Below are 18,754 nucleotides of genomic sequence, written 5' to 3'. Positions count from 1 at the left end.
GACCTCTTCACAGGGAGCCTCTGTAAGGAGTACTTGTGGGTGATCCAGTCATCTCCTTTGTCCAGAGATGGTTCCAAAGAGCCAGACTTTTCATCAGCTCCTCTTAACCACCGCAGTTGTCATCTCCACGAAAACAGAGCTGTCTTCAATCCTCCATTACTGCCCCAGTAGTCGAGTACTATAAGTACCTTGTGATTATTTTCTTTTCCCAACTTTTAGAGCAGGTTGTCCATCAGATCAGCACTCTTGTTTGAGAGCAAAATAGATTGGCAAGTACCTAAGGAAATAGCATGTGCCTCAGCCTCACTGGCTTCAAAAGGAGGATAGCTTATTTTAGTAGTAAGAAACACTATGTAGTGATATTAATGTAAAATTATTATTGCTTCCTGCCTTCTCTTCAGCAATTGACAAACCATATCCGGGACACTCTGCCATCCCTACGTAGCAAACTTCAGAGTCAGCTGCTGTCACTTGAAAAGGAGGTGGAAGAATATAAGAACTTTCGTCCTGATGATCCTACACGGAAAACCAAAGCCTTGCTGCAGTAGGTCAACTCTATACTAAACTCTGGCTCTCATTTGAATAGCTTCCTGCTTTTTTTGCTATGCTTTGAGGGGTGTGTGCACCGTACTCTTGTTACTTAAAATTTATTTATTTATGTTATAACATAATAAATAACATGTATGATATGGCAGACATCAGTTGGGGTTCCTTCCTTCCCTTATTTATAGAGCAACTTTGATGTCTTTGTATTTTACAGAATTCCGTAAGCAAAAAAAAAAAAAAAAAAAACCCTAAAGAATTGAATTTTTGATTGATTATGTGCCATCAAGTCATTTTCGACTCCTAGATAGATTTTCTCCATGACGATCTACCCCTAATTTGGTCTTTGGTCTTCCAACAATGCACTCATTACCACTATAACTGAGTCCATTCACCTTATTACTGGTTGCCCTCTTCTCTTTCCTTCCACCTTTCCCATTGTTAGAGCCTTTTTGAGACCCTAGGTCTTTGCATAATATGTCTGAAGTAGGATATTTTTAGCCTGGCCCTAAAAAATGCTTACCCTAAATTTCAACAGAGAGCAGCAGAGAGAGAAGGGTAGCAAGAGATAAATGTTAGCTGAATATTTGATTATATAAAAAATATGATGCAAAAAGTGATTTTATGGAAGAAAGAGATGGTACCAGTGTTTGAAGTAAAAACATCCTTGATGCCCTCACTTTTCTGTAACCAGAGACATAGAGATCAATTTATGCTTATGAGATCCAGCATCTTAAGGAATTCATCTTCAGAAAATGTGTCAGGTTGCTAATTTGTGAGCAGAGAGGGTGTGTCAAAGGCAGCTGAGTGTTAAGAAAAGAGAAGAAGGAAAGTCTTATTAAAAATATGTCTACATACTCACATATTATACAGTTTTTCTCTATTAGGTTAGGTGATTCATCATTCATCCATCCATCCATCCATCCATCCATCCATCCATCCATCCATCCATCCATCCACACATTGATATGGTTACTTTGCCTAGCAATATAAGATGCTGCAGGCCAAAAGATCAGCATCCTTGAATGCTTTTAAAACTATAAACTCTCTGAACTGAACATAGAATAGCAGTGGTACTTGACTTTTCTGGCTCTGGTCAGAGAGGAAATAGCTGGTATTAATTCCAAGATGATTCTATCTCTAGTTTAGCTTCTCCAGTAGCCTTTTGGGATGACAAAAAGAAACTCTTTGTTAGAGTAGAATTTATAAGAAACATTCCATCTTACTGTATGGTATCTGCATTCTCCCGGGTTAATCTTTATCCATCCATCCATCCATCCATCCATTTTTCCATCTATCCATCCATCCATCCATCCATCCACCCACCCACCCACCCATCCATCCATCTACACACATTGTATAATATATTAGTTTTCAGTAAGTGCCATAGAAAGTTGGTTTTTGATAGTACATTAAAAAATTAGAGTACTTTCTCATGTTGAGATGAACATAAATTTAGTCATCAGCAGGAAGCTTCACCACTTGCTGGAGAAACTTTTTTATCTTTCTGGCAAAAACTTGTTTTCATAGAAAGATGCCAACAGAAGTTGATTCAGTACCTAAAAGCATTCCTCTCTGAATATTCTTAATTGCTTATTGGGTTTTCCATGACTCAGCAGGTTTGAAAAACAGTCATTATCCCATTTATCTTTTTGCAGAATGGTCCAACAGTTTGCAGTTGATTTTGAGAAGAGAATTGAAGGGTCTGGAGATCAGGTGGATACACTAGAACTCTCAGGTGGAGCCCGAATAAATCGCATTTTTCATGAGAGGTTCCCCTTTGAGTTGGTCAAGGTAAAAGTGCTAAAAACTATTCTCTTCAGAGGAGTGTGTATCTGATTTTCAAATATGCTGTTCATCGAGATTGAAGCTATGGGTTTCATGCTGTATTGGTTTAGCTAACCTTGGTAACCAAGTCCATTTCAATGTTTGTCAGAGCTCACATGAGTTTCTCAAAGTCAAATGTTTTAGAGTACTGCTGTATTTTAAACCACTAGTAAAAATTACTCCTCTCAGTTCTTTGTTTCCTGCTAAGAGAGAGAGAAACATAGATACCAGCTTTTGTTAGATAGGCCAACACTAGCACTTCGTTTCCTGGCTATGTACAAGATCCAGACATGTAAGGAGAGATTAGTTGTGCATCATACTTCTTAAAAATAAGAGACACCCCAATCTTTAGTTTTCTTCTCTCCTGGCTCTGGAGGTTTTCCTAAGCATAGAAAGAAGAAATATTTACTTCCGTTGGAAATGCTTTGGAAACATCATCCTAGCAATGAGAACCTAAACAGAATATGTATGTTTGTCTTTCTGTAAAGTCTGAGAATGATGAAGAGACATTTGTCTGTATTAAGAGGTACATAAGTGGAAAATACATAGTCTTAGAAATACCTATGTGTTAGGAAATTCAGATCCATTTAGGTAGTCTGTTATTTATCTTTTACTTATAGAGAGTTCTTTTTATAATGTTTTAAAGAAGTAGTATGAAAGGGATTTCTTGGATATGTCTAATTTTGGCTGATTAGTTAAGAATTTTCAGTTTTCACATGTCTGTATTACTAGAATCTGAAGACTTCTTGCAGTTTACAACAATAAAAATATAAAAAATACAGGTAAAAACACCATAAAAAGTTAAAATCAAATACAGCCATCCTTTGAGCCATCAGATAGAGCCAAACTATTTGGCAACCTCAGCTTTCAAAGGCCCTTTGGAATAATGTTGCTTCAGCTATCATTTTCTCCTAAGCCTAGACTTCTCTGGATAAGGTTTAGCATAGGTTGGATATGTTTAGGGCAATGTATCTTCTTTGTAAAACTAGGACTAGGACTTTCTGTTAAACAGAATATCCTTCCAGCAGGCAACCTTTAGACGTAGTATTTCTACTACCATGTTATCAAGGTGGATCTAGTGTTATGTTTTCTATGTTTTATGATACTAAGTCTGATCTTATAAATTACAATCCATTCTACAAGGAATAGAGATCCCTGTGGTAATTTTTGACACCAAAGTTCCTTTGGAGATGTATATACTAAAGTTACTATGTGTGTTTTCTGTGTCTTGGAAAAAGAAAGTTTCTGAAATGCTTGGACTTTCCTGGGGACTTTTTTCATATATCCCAGTATTAGGGATGTACTGTAGGAAAATGGAATATTGAACTTGGATGAAGATTCCTCTTCTACCATAAACAGAGCATCCCTCCCTCCCTAGTAAGATGTTGCTTGGCCTTGGTAAATACTATTTTGATATTGCATTTCATTTTACTTTTGTTTTTTTCTCTTACATTTTCTTTGGAACTCCTGCTGCTTTTTGATTTCATAAATAGAAAGGAAGTCATCTCCTTCACCTCACACTCTAGGGATTGTTACTGTTTTTTCTGTCTGCCTACCAGAGTAAGTGAGAATAACAATCTAATTTTCAGAATGCCCTCCATACACTGTAGAAAAAGAACCTTTATGGTAAATCCAGTGTCTTACAGACTTGTCCAGTGCTTTCAGACTTTCAAACTCAAAGGCCCATTTAGGCAGTCAGGTAAGGCAAGGCACTGTTTTAATTGATTACAGCCAAGAGTGATATTGTGGGGTGGTAAGTAGGCTAGGATGATGTCCATTAGATCTTTAGACTATCAGCAGCTTTTTCTCACTTGTTCAGTTCATAATTTCATTGCTTGCCCTTTTGGTCTATGGAAAAGTGAACGTTTGCTGAGCATCTTCATCACATTCCTTGGACATGTTAAGTGTTTCAGAAGGACATAGGTAAAGTTATAAAGATGTTTGTGTAAATGAATGTGCTTGATGCATATTCATTGTAGTAGCTCAAGCAAGTTGAGGAAAGTACTATAAGATTTTTGTTATAAAATTGCATCTTCTAAGGCAAAGCTTACTTTCTCCATTATTGAAGAGCCTGAAATCTGTTCGCTTCAGGAAAAGAAATATTTACATTGAAAAGACTTGGGAAACTATAATCATATCCCTAACCTTTTAGTGATCTTTATGGAGAAAACTGTCTTCTATATCAGAAACTGAATTTGGCAAACAAACTGCTTTAGTGATCCTAAAAGCTAGTCTGGCAGTATCCAGCAGTAGGATGGTTGTAACATTCAAATATTGGAAGTATTTGGGAGAAGAGAGTGAGTATTTGTGTGGAGGATAGTATTTTACAATAGAGAGTTCTGAATACATTTACTTCAAGTCTAATTTAAGAATTCCAATGTTTTGGTGCAATCTGTTTGCTGATGGCATCTAACATGTTTTTTCTTTGGATGTAAGGGCAGTTGAATTTCTAGAAGAAATATCTGGATTAAATACTTATTTAGAATCTGTTTCAACTTTTATTAAGACAAATTTGTGGCCGCTATAGAACAATATTTATAATAAATATTTAAAGTCTAATGTGTTGGAATAAAACAGTAACTTTAAAAGCCATAACAAAGTAGTAGTAGTTGAGTGACGTACTATAGTATGAACCTAGCATAGGATAAATGGTAGAGAAAATACCAGCCTGCATGTTAAAAAACCTGCCTCCTTTCCTATTATATATTACATTTCTGGTAAGATCCTTGGGTTACACCATGCCCCTTAGCTGACCTTGGCAAATATAAGCAGGATTACACTGAGTTAGTACCTAGAGGGGAAACCATTTGGAAATCCTGTAGGCTAGACTGAGAAGTTTTAAAAATCTCAGAAAATGGCAATAGCAACTCAAGGGAAGCCTTTGCACAGGCAAGTTGGTATGGAGAGCTGCTTCTTTAGGTGTTTTGTTAGTAAGCCACTCAGTGCTTTAAAGGTAAGTCCAAACATTTCTTGTTTCCAGGTAAGGCATGCAGTTATTTTTAAGGGTAGTCGGAAGAAGTATAGAAACATAGTGCGAAGAAACACTTCATATATTGGCAGCCAGAACTCCCTCTGTAATATGTTACAGCAAGGGATAGTAATATCACATATGGAGGCAAAAACATCTGGTGGCATCCCACAATTATTATTTTTTAAATCAAAAGCCATCAACATCTCCAAAAGATCTGAGATTTTTGAGAGGTAGCACTGAACAATCACACGAGATAGTGCAATTGCACCTATGCTATTATCTTCTGTGACACAATAATATAACCAGCTAATAATCAACAATTATAACTTTTGTGTGGAAACAAATATATATGCACTGAATTGCAGCAGGAATATAAGAATGCATTACTACAGATTCCATGAGAGGCTTGTATGAACAATATGGGATTGTTCTTTCCTTTAACCTTCTTGGAGGGTCAAGTTTACAGTCCTCAGTCAAGATTTCATCAACTGTAGATGCTCATATTGCAGGTGTAACAGAAATTGGGTTTTGCATGCTTCCTTTCCTGATAAAAACCTTATCAGTCATTCACATTCTGAAGAGTTTTGGTAGGCAGTTGTAAGAATTTTGCAAACTTCAGTAGCTTTTTCTAAAAATGGCACATATATAACATATAGTGTTTAAAAACATAGAATTAATACAGTGGTAATAAGCCAGCAGACTAAGCTGTTCAATCTAGAACAGGAGTCAGTAAATGTTTTGTATAACCCCACATCTTCCTCTGCATTCATGGGTGTGCCTGCCGCCTACCCGTCCATCCATTCTTAGCTCACAGGCCATACAAAAACAGGCAGTAGGCCAGATTTGGTTCACAGGCTTTAGTTTGTTGTCCCACAATCTAGCAATAGTGCCCTTGCAAATTTTGGAGAACTACACCTGTGCTAAATTATTTAATCTATGCTTATGTATATTGGATCTAGCTATCACATTAGACTAGCTCTTGCTTAAGTACAATTATATTGGTTGTCACTGATGTTAGTCACTAAATGGCTCAGTATTACCATAGCTAAGAGACTGCTTTCCTATTTGAATCTTTCTACATTCAGATTTTGTTCTGTATGAAATGTTGGAACTTAAGCAGAGCTTCATCAATAAAAGAATTCTTTGTTTAGATTATGTCCACCTGTCAAACTACATTCTAATTTTTAGGCAATTAGCTTTTTATTGTGCTTACTTTTTTACTTTATTGATTTGAATATATTATTATGCTCACTGCATCTTTGGCAGATGAATAATTTATAAATCTTATTCTAGAATACTGTGGCTCATTTTCCTAACTGGATGCTAAGCTTCCCATGAGGATGTATTTTTCCACACACAAGAAAAAAAATGCTAACGTTGACTGATAGCATTTACCTTTCTCAGTGGAAGGAGTTTATCCTGACCTTTTAAGTAGGTTTGAAATCTGGTGACTAATTATTAGCAGACAGCATCATTGTTGCTATGACTTTAGCATTGACCAAAGGGTAGGGCATATAGGTGCTGAAGTATACAGTGAAGTTTGCTGGCCCTCCTCCCACTAGACAGAGACAGAATTTGTCCCTAGGATTGGATGAGAGGAGCTACCTATTTCAAGATGCTCTCCTTCCACTGGTGATAATGCATATGGTTAAGTACCCTGCTCTTGATTCTTATATCCTCAGATCTTGGATCGTGACATAGGTTCACACTATAAAATGACTTCACAAAAATACAGATATTTTTGGAAAAGGTCTACACATGGAAGAATGGTTATATATCAGTCTTTTTCTTTTAGATGGAGTTTGATGAGAAAGATTTGCGACGGGAAATCAGCTATGCAATCAAAAACATCCATGGTATAAGGCAAGTATTCAGACTGGATTGAATTTACATGGCATAAAATGTATGTAATGATAGTTATCTGGGACATCCAAGGGAGCTGACAGTTTGGGAAGCCCTTTCTGCTGAAAATGCCTCCTATTATCTTGAAATCAAAAAGAAAATGTTGATGAGATGTTGCAGGGAAACATAATAATTATATTACTGGCATGACTAGAGGTTTAGAGAGCTAAATGACAAACGTCTTCCTATGAATTTCAGCCAAAGGGAAGGATGAAAAAAGCTTAAGGTAGAACATCAGGTTGTAAATCTACTGAGAAGTTTTTGATTCCTGCTATCCAGGAGGGCAAGGGCAACAGCAACAGCACTTACGATGGTTTCCTCCCCTCTAGCAATTCTTTATTTTGTTTAGACTGCGAATGAAGATGTAGTTGATAGACACTCGTTTTGATTTTGAGAGAACATTGGTTTGTATTTTGGGAATTGCTACTCTGGAATGATTTTTTTTTTTTAAATAAGCCAAAGTTGGGATGTATAGGCTAGGAGACTCTGCTGTCATTTTGCAAGAAAGAGAAGTTACTCTTTCCTGGTATTCCTAGCTACTTTGGGGGCAGCAGTAAGCAAAATTATTGCCTCCAGAACAGTCATTTTTTTCCTGACCCAGCAAAAGTATCTATTTTGTGGCTAGCTGCTTTTCATACTTCCCCATTCTAATCCTCTGATAACTAGTTAGTGCAGGAATTTTTTTCTCCTAAAATCCATAATATTGGTGTTTCCTTTGTTATATTCAAAGATATTAGAAAAATATTATGAACAAGCATATTACACAATTCAGTTTGCAAAATATCTTTCAGTAACAAAAATGTTTTTCTTCTTATCTCTCTCCATAATAATCTTAATTTTCTGAAGTCCTTGTTCCATCCCTAAGACTATATTATTTAACTAACATTACTAGCAATAGGAGGGGGAAATAGCAGTGGAAGAGCTATCTATTATGGGAGGGAATTGTGTTTTAGAATGTTGCCCATCTTTAAACCTGTTCTTCCCCCTCCCCCCTTTTGTTTTTCTTCTCTGCTGTGTCTGTGCTCTCCTATTCTCCTCCCTGTGCTGATATAGGACGGGGCTGTTCACACCAGACTTGGCATTTGAAGCCATTGTGAAAAAGCAGGTGGTGAAGCTGAAAGAGCCTTGTTTGAAGTGTGTCGACTTGGTTATTCAGGAGTTAATCAATACAGTTAGACAGTGTACCAGTAAGGTATTGAACTAGCTAGAGGCATTGTAGCCCTTACTTGACTGGGTTGGGAAAACCTAAAACTGTACTATTCTATTTTTCGCAACTTGCCTAATACAACCTCCAGGAATTGCTGCAAACTTCTTCTAAAATCCTGATTGGCTAATGTTGAGATTGTCTTGTTTCCTATTTTTCTATAAAATGCTTAAATATGGTATTTTGTGATCCAGACAACAATTTTGGTATCACATTTCAGTTAGCAGAAGTGGTTTGTGCCTTAGGCCTCTCCTGTTTTCATCCTCTGCTCTCAAACAGAAGCCTTTGTGAGCTGTCTGGAGGTTGTTCAAAGTAGCAAGCTGATTTCTTCTTGGATCCTGGCCTTCTGTTAAGTGCATGGCTTCTTGATCTGCCATTTAAACCGCTTTCTCTGAAGTTTTTTCATAGCAACATGGCCAATAATGCTAAAGCTGTTTTGGCAAGGTAACTTCAACTGTGTTGACTGAAATAATGAACTCTCTCCATTCTAAAAGCCTTCTTCAAATAGACATTCCATTGTTCCAGTATAATTGGCTTATCCATATATATTTAAAACCTGATTGGTCAAGAAACTGACTTCTCTCTGATTAAATTTTTTGGAATCAAAAGCAAGGTGTCCAAACCAAGATTTCAGGATCACATTGTCTGTATACCTTCTTGGTGATATTTTTTTATAATAGCAAAGTAGTGAAGAACACCCTGTGAAGAGCGGTTTACATTGCGTGCCTCTTGCAGTGCTATATGTGCTGGATTGAATCTGTTTCTGACAGAGGAATTGAGCTTTTGTTGATACAATGTGAAGAAGCCAGCACTTGCTCTCCAAGGTCCTTCAGGTCCCACTTACTCAAATGCAACAGGATCTCCTGTTATCTTTTTCAATAGTAGTTGACCAGCTGACATGTACTGAGATGCCATTGGACTCATTACAGAAGTCTTTCCCCAAAAGTATAGTACAGGACTTTTTAATCTGAACATGGAAATAACTTGCTTGTTACTGAATCTGAAAAGAGGTACTGGCGAGGAGTCAGGGGAAGAGATTGTAAGAATGATAAAATAGGACTACATGTAATAGCTATTGCAAAGAGGGATTGACTACTATTTCCATGTTTTGGTAGTGGCATTTCTTTTAGACTAAATGACCAAGAAAGTATTGTTGGACTTTGTTTTGGGCAAACTATGGTCACTGAAGTGCAGTTGAGGTGCTGATTTCTGAAAGAGGTCTCTTCCTTACTGATACACCCATAATGTATGTAAGGGCCTGTATACTGTATTGGAATCCTTCTTAATTCAAAACATTTCTTCTGCACAGAGAAAACTAACGTGTAACACAGAAATATTTTCATTGACATGCTGGAGGAATACATGTAGATATGGAAAAGCAGTGAGTCATGTGAATCTTGTCTTTTCTGGCTCAGTCCAGACAAACAAAATTTCAAGCTCCAGTGATGGTGCTAATTAGCTATTCCAGAAGTGGAAAGTCAATAATTCTATTAATTAAAAGTGGCAACCATCACCAGTACTGTTCTTTTTTCCCCAACCTATATGCCCTAGATGCCTGTTAGGTAAAAAGGCTTTCAGACAGCAGCAGACAACCATAAGTCTGTGTACAGAGTCCTGTGCTTGAAGGAAGTTTGAGTCTAGTCTTTTCAGACTGAAGGCTGGTGCTAGCTCAGCTATTCAGTGAGGCAGGACTTAAAAATCTGCTTCTGACATAGTCTGAAACCTTGAGGCCTTTCTGCTTTTTTCCAAGAGTTCTTTATATTTGTGGTTGTAGCCTGTATGCCATAAGTTGGTTGTTTATGCTCTAGACCAACAGGCTAGCTGTAGGCACAATGAGAAGCAACCATAACTCCTTCCCTGTTGCTATGCTAAGACATTTTCATGGCTTTTGAGGGTAGCAAGTAAGAGGTGGACTTCCATGCTTTTAGCCAAGACTTCCTACTGTCACATGGAGTATTTTACAAGGATGAGCCAAGTAGATTACAGTCCATTTGCTGCAGAATTTGAATCCTGTCTGAAGCTGCTGAGGAGCATAACTCTTGAGAGATTCTGGGAGGGAATTGCTCATTTTGACAATCCAAGAAGGATCTTCTTGAGGAAGTGCTGCTGCTTTTTCATTTTGCACAGTACTAACCGTTTCAATCTCTTTTTCCCTCTCTGTTATTTTTCCCCTATTCTTCGGAATCTCTCCTTTGTGTTCATGCTTTCTGCATGGTGCAGGACGGGGCTCTTCACACCTGATATGGCTTTTGAAGCAATAGTGAAAAAACAGATTATAAAGCTCAAAGAGCCCAGTTTGAAGTGTGTTGATCTGGTGGTCTCAGAGCTGGCCATGGTCATTAAAAAGTGTTCAGAGAAGGTAATGGGTCTATACTCTTTTTTCCACTTCCCTATCTCCCTAACTCTTGGTAACACCTGGAGTATGGCTTCTTGTGGTGTCTAGCTAAAAGAAAGCCTGAATACATTCATATAAGAAGCAGTGGAGACTACAGCAGGTTCCATTCTTCTGACTAATTAATGGCATTTGACCCACATGACTCGGATACTCATTTGACTGCTCGGGATGTAAGATTACCTTTCCTGTGGGTTCTTGCACTTGGATTGGTACACAATAGGGTCCTGCAGTAATGCTGTATCTTGGATCATAGCAACTGTAGTTGTATTTTATTTTGAAAGGAACTAAAGGAGCACTTCACATGACTTTATTTGAGGTACTCTCTCTATATTAAACATGTAAGTCATGAAAGACGCTCTGGAATGTATTTATAAGCATGCAGACAATATATAATGAATAATTCTCTGTAATGAAAAAAAAGAACAAGCAACTTATTTTCCCTGTGATACTAAGAAGCCAGTCTTCTGTGTGCTCCTTTCTTCTACTAAACCCCAGAAGGATCTTGGGCTATTTCCCAGAAGATCATTGGGGGAGTATAAGGGATGCATTGTGGCAAAATAGATTAATATAATTAAAATGGTTGTATCCTAAATTGGTAAAAATAAATTTCTCTTAATTGGTAAATCGGTCCTTCCCCAGTGATAAAACAGGGAGGCAGCCCAGCCCAACCTTTCCTTTTTCCTTGTGCGTCTGTATGAATAGTGCTTAAGGCTGCAGAGATCTGATGTCTTATCCAATTGTCCTTAGCTTGGTTCCTATCCCAGGCTGCGAGAAGAGACAGAGAGAATTGTTACTACATACATCAGAGAACGTGAAGGAAAAACTAAGGACCAGGTAAGCAGTCTGCTTCCTTACCTGCCAGAGAACCTTTTGGACTGACCCAAGAATAGAAGGATCAGAATCACAACAAAATGAACTCTTCCTTGGCTTGACCTCTTTCGTATTTGTAGTGAGCTGAAATTACTGTTAGGTTAGTCCAGTGTTTCTCAGTCTCAACAACTTTGATGTGTGGATTTCAACTCCTCAGCACGCTGAGGAATTGAGAAACACTGGACTAAGGTAATGTAGTAGGATTTATAGTACTTCTGTTTGAGGGCAGTGCAGATAGTACTGAACTCTCAGGTTTTGAAGCCACAACTTTGAAAAAAATTATTTGAACTAGACCAGCTCTCTGCATTTTTTCCTATAGTCCTTTTATGAGTTACAGTGGTATAGAAAAATGCAGGCTCAGACCAGCATCTTTTTAAAGTAAAGCAACTTTTTTCAGCAAACAGGTGTAATGTTTGCAGGGTGTTTTACTCCTTGCCCCATTGGCAAGAACCAATACTGCTCCCTTTGCATTGCTAGAGAGGGGCCAGGGAAGAGGGGCTACAACTGCACATTATAGACAATGCATAAGCAGTAGAATATGCAGTCTGAGCAAAAGCTCTCCTGGCCATGGCTGCCAGCTGCTCTTTGAAGAGGAGTCATGAGTCTAGGAGGGTTAGGGTTCTGTTTGGGGCAGTGCAAGCACATTCAGAACCCGAAGTGGAGAAACACTGGGTCCAGGGGGCCCTAAAAACCACAGCCACTCTGTCTTGCCAGGGTTAAGCTGAAGCCTGTTCTTCCCCATCCAGATCCCCATAGCCCCCAGGTTATGCCCAGACTCATGCCTTAGTCACCTCATGATTGGACTATTACAATGTACTTACTCTGCATGAGGCTGCCCTTGAAAACTACTTAGAACAGTCATGGTGAACCTTTTGGGCTTGGCGTGTCAAAAATTTGGAAAATGCCTAACTTGACTCTGCTGGTGTGTCACCCCGTTCTGAACAAAAGAGAAACAATTCTTTACATATTCATTTATTTTAAAAAATACAGTCCAATCACGTGTGGTGCTATGTATTATATAAAGAAACCTCAAATAATTACAAAAATGAAATACGAGTAAAACTCAGTTTCTTTGGTAATTCAAACAGGAAGAATAGTTGTCGGGTGTTGGTGAACGCTGGGGTGTCACCCAAAACATCGTGGCATGTCAGCTTTGACATGTGTGACATAGGTTCACCAGCACTGGCTCAGAAGCTGCAGCTGGTCCAGAATGTAGCAGCATGGGCAGTAATAGGCATGTCACAGTATGCTCATGTGATTTCATTGCTCCGCGAGCTGCATTACTGCCAGCTGGTTTTTAGGTGCAATTCAAGGTGCTGGTTACCACTAATAAAGCCCTCCATGGCATATGGCCTGGTTATTTGAGGGACCATCTATCTCTGATTGTTTCTGCCCATCCTGTAATATCTAACTATGTGGGTGCACTTTGGGTCCCTTCAGTTAATGTTATGCACTGGGGCCTTGGAGGCATGCCTTTTCTGTTGCTGTGCCTGCCCCCTGGAATAGTATTCTGTCAAAGAGCCATATGTCTTCCACCCTGTTATTGTTCTGAAAGGTACGGAAAAACTGGCTATTCTCCTAGACCTTGGGGCAGGGTGGTGGGTAAATCTGTAAGATTTTATTCTTGTAAGATTTGTTCAGTATGTTTTTCTGCATACATGTAGTCTGTTTTGTTATTTTATTGTTCTGGCTATTAAGTGTCCAGTATTGGTTGGAGTTGGGTGTTCTTTAAATGTATGTATGTATGTATGTATGTATGTATGTATGTATGTATGTATGTAAATAAGCAAGCTAATCTACATCGGTGATCTTCCCTAAATACAGAATGAGAGACTAGATGGGCTAGTTTTTAAAACTATGTTGCCATATAGCTGAGAAACTCTTGCCATTCTTTTTTCAGATTCTCCTGCTGATTGACATAGAGCTATCCTATATCAACACAAATCATGAAGACTTTATTGGATTTGCCAAGTGAGTGTTTGCTATCTAATAAAGATCTAGAAAAGCATGTGGTCTACATAGTATCTCTGTTCTTTACTAAAGAGCAGAGAGCATCATCTGTCTAAATACCTGTTTTTCACCTGGACCAAATAGAAACTAAATGCTTGATTTTGCATTGTAAAGAAGCTTTGTATGTTGTTATTAAGACTGAGTTAAAGTGAAATTGATCGGAAGAAGCTTTATTACACTTTGGTTTGGGTTCTACTCTCTTCTGAAATTTGAGGGCAATTTACCCAAATAGACACTTTTTAAAAAAAATTATTTTTTTGAACTAAGCAATAGCATAATATTATGCTGTGAGTCTCAGAATTACAAATTCAAGAATAACAGTTGCCATATATGAAAGCATGTGAAAGGGAAGCACTTTCCTCTCTATGGTTAAAGTACTGCTGGCTTGAAAGTGCAAGGTAAATTACAACAGCTAATCTAAGAGTACAGGTAATCCTCATTTAGTGACCACAATTGGGACTGGCAACTTGGTCATTAAGCCAGGTGGTCACTAAGTGAAACTGTGACTGTGCTTATGATCTTACTTCAGCTTTCCTTTGCTTTACAAACCTGTGAAGGTTGTAAATGTGAATTTTGGTCACAAAGTTAGTTTTCATCATTGTCATAACTGCAAACAGTCGCTGTGCGAGGCAGTTGCTAAATGAGGACTGCCTATATCTTAAGGCTTGAAAAAGTTTCTAATTATTTCTATCAGGTTCTGATTAAAAATTGTAGCTTTTTAAAAAAAAAAATCCTTTATTATTTCTGATGATCAGGCTTTGAGAAAAAATAATTGAGGGTAGGCATCACTCACATTCATCTGTTCAGAAAGATTAAAAGGGAATGAAGTATCTATTATTTCTCCAACATCCCTAATTCATTGTTATTTGAGAAGTGTACTGCCTCTGTGGCTAGGATCAAGGGGTTTGTAGTGGAATACAGGGAGTCCCTGGGTTAAGAATGCCCAGAGACGACCTATAGTTAAGAACGGAGCCTATTGCAGCAGAATTTGAGTTAAATACACAGTGATTCAAATTACAAACACAATGGTTTGAGTTAATTACACAATACTGTATAAGCAGTATTATACAATAATACTGTTCTGGCTTACATACAAATTCAGTTTAAGGATAGACTTTGGGAACAGAACTCGGTCTTAAACTGGGGACTACCTGTACCTTTAAGTTAAGTTATTCTGAATTTGCTTATCATGTGTTTCCTGGATGGCATCACTAGAAATTACCTTTGGCCCATCATAGTCTGGGTTCTCTTTTCCCTTTTGATTTGAAAAATACTTTTTAAAAGTTTGGTAGTCTCCTTAGATTTTTAATTTCCTTTTGAAAAGTTTGTTGCTTCTTTACTGGGCTCAGTGCTATGGGTTTTTGTGTAGACAAGACTGCAAAAAGATAGTATACTACTTCACTTTCATGGTAGTCTGGTGGCTATATTCTCTGTGCATATACACACGGGCTCAGAGCAGCTGCAACAAACCGCTGACAGTGCAAAGTGTTTAATCATACTATACCATGTTTACATAGTCTTAATCTTATTTGTAAGATATTCTTGAAATAGTCTGAGCTTTATTCAGTTGGAACATAATCTATTCAGAAAGTTCTAATGAACTTTTTTGAGTGAAACTGTATATTTAGAGTGGAGATTGGAATTATTTATCTTTGTGCGCACTTCCATTTCTGTGTTCAATCTATTTCTATTTACAACTAACCTAAGGCCTGCCTGCCAGTGTAGGACTGGCAGTTTTCTTTTTTGAATATCTGCTCTACGTAACTTTGTCAATCTTTCCCTTTTCCTCCAACTCAGGCACTGTAGCTGTAATTCCTTGGCAACTTGTTTGTATTGTGTGTGTCCTCCCATAGTCTCTGCACTCAAGATAGGCAGCTGTAGTGCCAGCTGCAAAAGGCTGGAGTGTTCCTGTAACTTCTTCTTTCATATGCTGTTATGTACCTGTTTAGGTTCTTTGACAAAATCTACTTTCACTTACTTGCAAACTTTTAAAATATGTTAATACGGTGTTTTTTTCTCTGTATTAAAATACCAAGCAGTCTTTTGATACAGGAGTTTAAAAGTTTTTTGGTAAAGGCAAAAGCTTGCTACTTCTTAAATCAATGATTTCCATAAAAGAAATCCCTGAATCCTTTTGATTTGTTTTCTTTTTATACTGTGATGTGACCCCAAGGACCTTTATAAAATATTTGCCATCAGTGTGTCAAATGGCCTGAGAGTGAGTTTCTTTCCAGCATGTGTGCATTCATATCTCTTCTTTCCCTCTTAATACAGAGTTCCTTCTTTTCTTTAATCTGTCTTGGTTTTTCTTTGAATTGTCTCACTTTTGCTTCTGGATGCCTTTGAAACTCTCCAAAACTCCCCAGCTGTTACACTGAGCAGCACATGGTGGCTGGGTGCGTATCTGCTTGTGAGAGTTTTTCCCTATTACAGCAAGAATCCAAATTGTCTAACTCTTTGGAACACTTGCTGAAAGTGTCTTGCAACTGGATTGAAGATTAGAATTGAACAGTAGAAATGACTTCTTATAAATCTTCACTCCAAAAACAAGCACTCCTAGTTATCTGTCAAGCATAATGTGTCTAACAGTGCAAAGATCCTTTCTTTGAAGGTCTTGTTTGTGCTGCAGATAAGAAAAGATAAAAATAGCATGGATTTCTTCTGATCAGTTGGAGCAATTCCTTCTGTTGCTTACATTCTTATATTTCAGTGTAGATGAGAGAATTTTTCTCCTGCCAAAACTGAAAGGGACACAAAACTAGGTTTCATTTCTCGAATTCTGAGTTATTGAACATTTCTGTTGCCAAGCATGTAAATACTGCCTTCAAACTACTCTAACCGGAAGCAGGACCTTTACTTTCTGAATGGCTATTTGCCTCTCTCTCTCTCAATATCTTATTTACCTTTTATGTCTCATTTATTGAGACTTCTGGTACTGCGAACAAGAAATCAGGTTCAAATTTAAAAGGCAAGTGGAGCAATATGAGCAGAACTGTGTGACATGTCCATGATCACTAATTGAATGCTGGGCTTAAAACTCTGCAGCATAGAAGAGGGAAATGCTTCTACTGTTTGGAGCCTTATACTGCGGGTAATAGGGCACTCATTTTTCAGAAATGAGTCAGTTACATCCACCCAAGAAGATGGTGCCCCACAGTTGCTGTTTCTAGGTCTGAAAGTTGGGAATCACAAATCAGAATTAGCATTGTAAATTATCTTCCTAATTTGAAGTTCTATGGAATATCAACACTTAGTGGCTGGGTTTGTGTATCATGCTGATCTGTGGTTTGTTTAAGCATGGTTTATTAAATAGAACATAATTAGCATGATAAGTCAGAACCACCTCCAAATGGTACTATGGTTTAGCATGATGTATAAAATCTGCTAGTACGTTCAAAACCACAATAAAGTGATGGCAACTTGCATTGCAAGAATGAACAGTGATACCTATGTCTTGGGAAGAGTATGTTCCTTTAGGGGACAGAATATATAAAAGGAGCAATACCTATAAAGGTATTTTGTATCCCTTGATAGTCCATTCAGTTCAGCTTCTCTGGAAATAATGCATCCATTTACATTTATAGGCTCAGAATCGAAGATCTACATTTATGTCAGAGCAGCTGATGATGAATGCATGGGCCTTGAACTTATCTGCAACCATGTGGACAAAATAATTCAGCATGTTATTTGAAACTTGATTTATTGATTTATTTGGTATTTGAAACTTTAACATATAGGTGCAAATGTTTTCTTGGGGGGAAGGTTAGGTTAGAGCAGGGTTTCTCACATTGTGTGTCAGGACCCCAGGAGGGACGGGGGAGGTCACAATTTTTTAAAAGGTGATCAGACATGAAGGCAAAGTGGGAGCAGTGCCAAATGTGCAATGAGCAGTTTTGTGGTACCTCAGAGTTTGAGAACTTAATAAAATGTAATTATAAAAAATAGGTGGTATATTTATTTTTTGCCCAATCCCAGTGAAACAATTAATTTTATTCAGGGAGTGAGGGAGTCACACAAATTCATTGGTCATATTAGGAAACTTGTAATATTATGAAATTTGAGGAAACCCTTGATTAAAGTTTCCTTTCATTTACAATTCACATGTCAGTGCATGGCATGATAGAGGGATCAGCAAGGTTTTTAGGTGGCATGCATCAGTGCATAATGTTGCAGGCACCAAAAGAAAAGTACTGTAACAACAACAAAGATCAGAATCTTAGATGAGGATAGCAAATCTCCAATCTCTATATTAAAAAATGATAGCCATATTTAATTTTTAAAAATTAAATTTAATTGTATATGTTAATAATGTAAGATGAATGGGGATTATATTTCTGTGTCTAAGCAGAGCAGAAAATACTAGAAGGTGACTTTGGAAGACAGCACAGAAAAACAAATGCTTCCTATAAGCCTTATAAACTGTATTCCTTATAAATGTATCCCTTATAAACTGAGAGGCCAGTGTTTTTAGAATTGGAAACAGAGCCACATTCAGAGGTCTTTATTTATTCAATCACATTTGTATAGTTGCCCATCTCTGGGCGGCGTTCATAGTAATAATCAATATATAAAAACAACCAATTTAAATTAAAAATAAGATAAGAACAAATAAAAAACAAAATGGCAGGAAAACATACAGAGAGTACATTCCATTAACTGTCATATTACTGTCTAACAGGCACCACTCTACCATGGGATCCCCAAGCTAGATGATAAAGCCATGTTTTAAGGGCCTTCCGGAAGGCCAACAGAGTTGGAGATGAGATCACTCATCTCGGGGGGAGTGATGTTCCATAGGGCGGGGGCTACAGCAGAAAAGGCTTTCTTCCTAGGACCTGCCCAACGACATTCCCTAGCTGATGGGACCAACAACATGCCTCTCCTGCTGGACCTGATGGGATGGGTAGATGTAACCAGGGAGAGGTGATCTCTGAAGTATCATGGTCCCATGCCATGTAGGGCTTTAAGGGTTATAACCAACACCTGGTTGGTTGAATTGGACCTGGAAGCAAACTGGCAACCAGTGCAGCTC

At 37.9% G+C, this 18,754-nt stretch overlaps 1 protein-coding gene across 4 annotated transcripts in view; it reads left to right on the top strand.

Moving 5' to 3' along the window:
• DNM2 (dynamin 2) overlaps positions 1–18,754 on the top strand; it is an 84,396-nt gene that overhangs the window by 34,451 nt on the left and 31,191 nt on the right. For 2 of the 4 annotated variants that reach the window (XM_025167815.2, XM_015888387.3), the window contains exons 7-12: positions 402–544; positions 2,202–2,337; positions 7,137–7,204; positions 10,668–10,806; positions 11,590–11,676; positions 13,613–13,683. In XM_025167815.2, coding sequence (XP_025023583.1) covers positions 402–544; positions 2,202–2,337; positions 7,137–7,204; positions 10,668–10,806; positions 11,590–11,676; positions 13,613–13,683 — 644 coding nt within the window. Of the gene's footprint in view, positions 1–401; positions 545–2,201; positions 2,338–7,136; positions 7,205–8,296; positions 8,436–10,667; positions 10,807–11,589; positions 11,677–13,612; positions 13,684–18,754 lie in introns of all 4 variants that reach the window. The other 2 variants (XM_088137579.1, XM_007430016.4) reach the window with 1 other exon arrangement.

This window comes from Python bivittatus, unplaced genomic scaffold, assembly GCF_059951505.1.
Source record: "Python bivittatus isolate LINGU-HERP-01145 unplaced genomic scaffold, Pbiv_v1 ctg000220_np1212, whole genome shotgun sequence".
Lineage (NCBI taxonomy): Eukaryota > Metazoa > Chordata > Lepidosauria > Squamata > Pythonidae > Python > Python bivittatus.
This window is presented reverse-complemented; position numbering and strand designations above follow the sequence as displayed.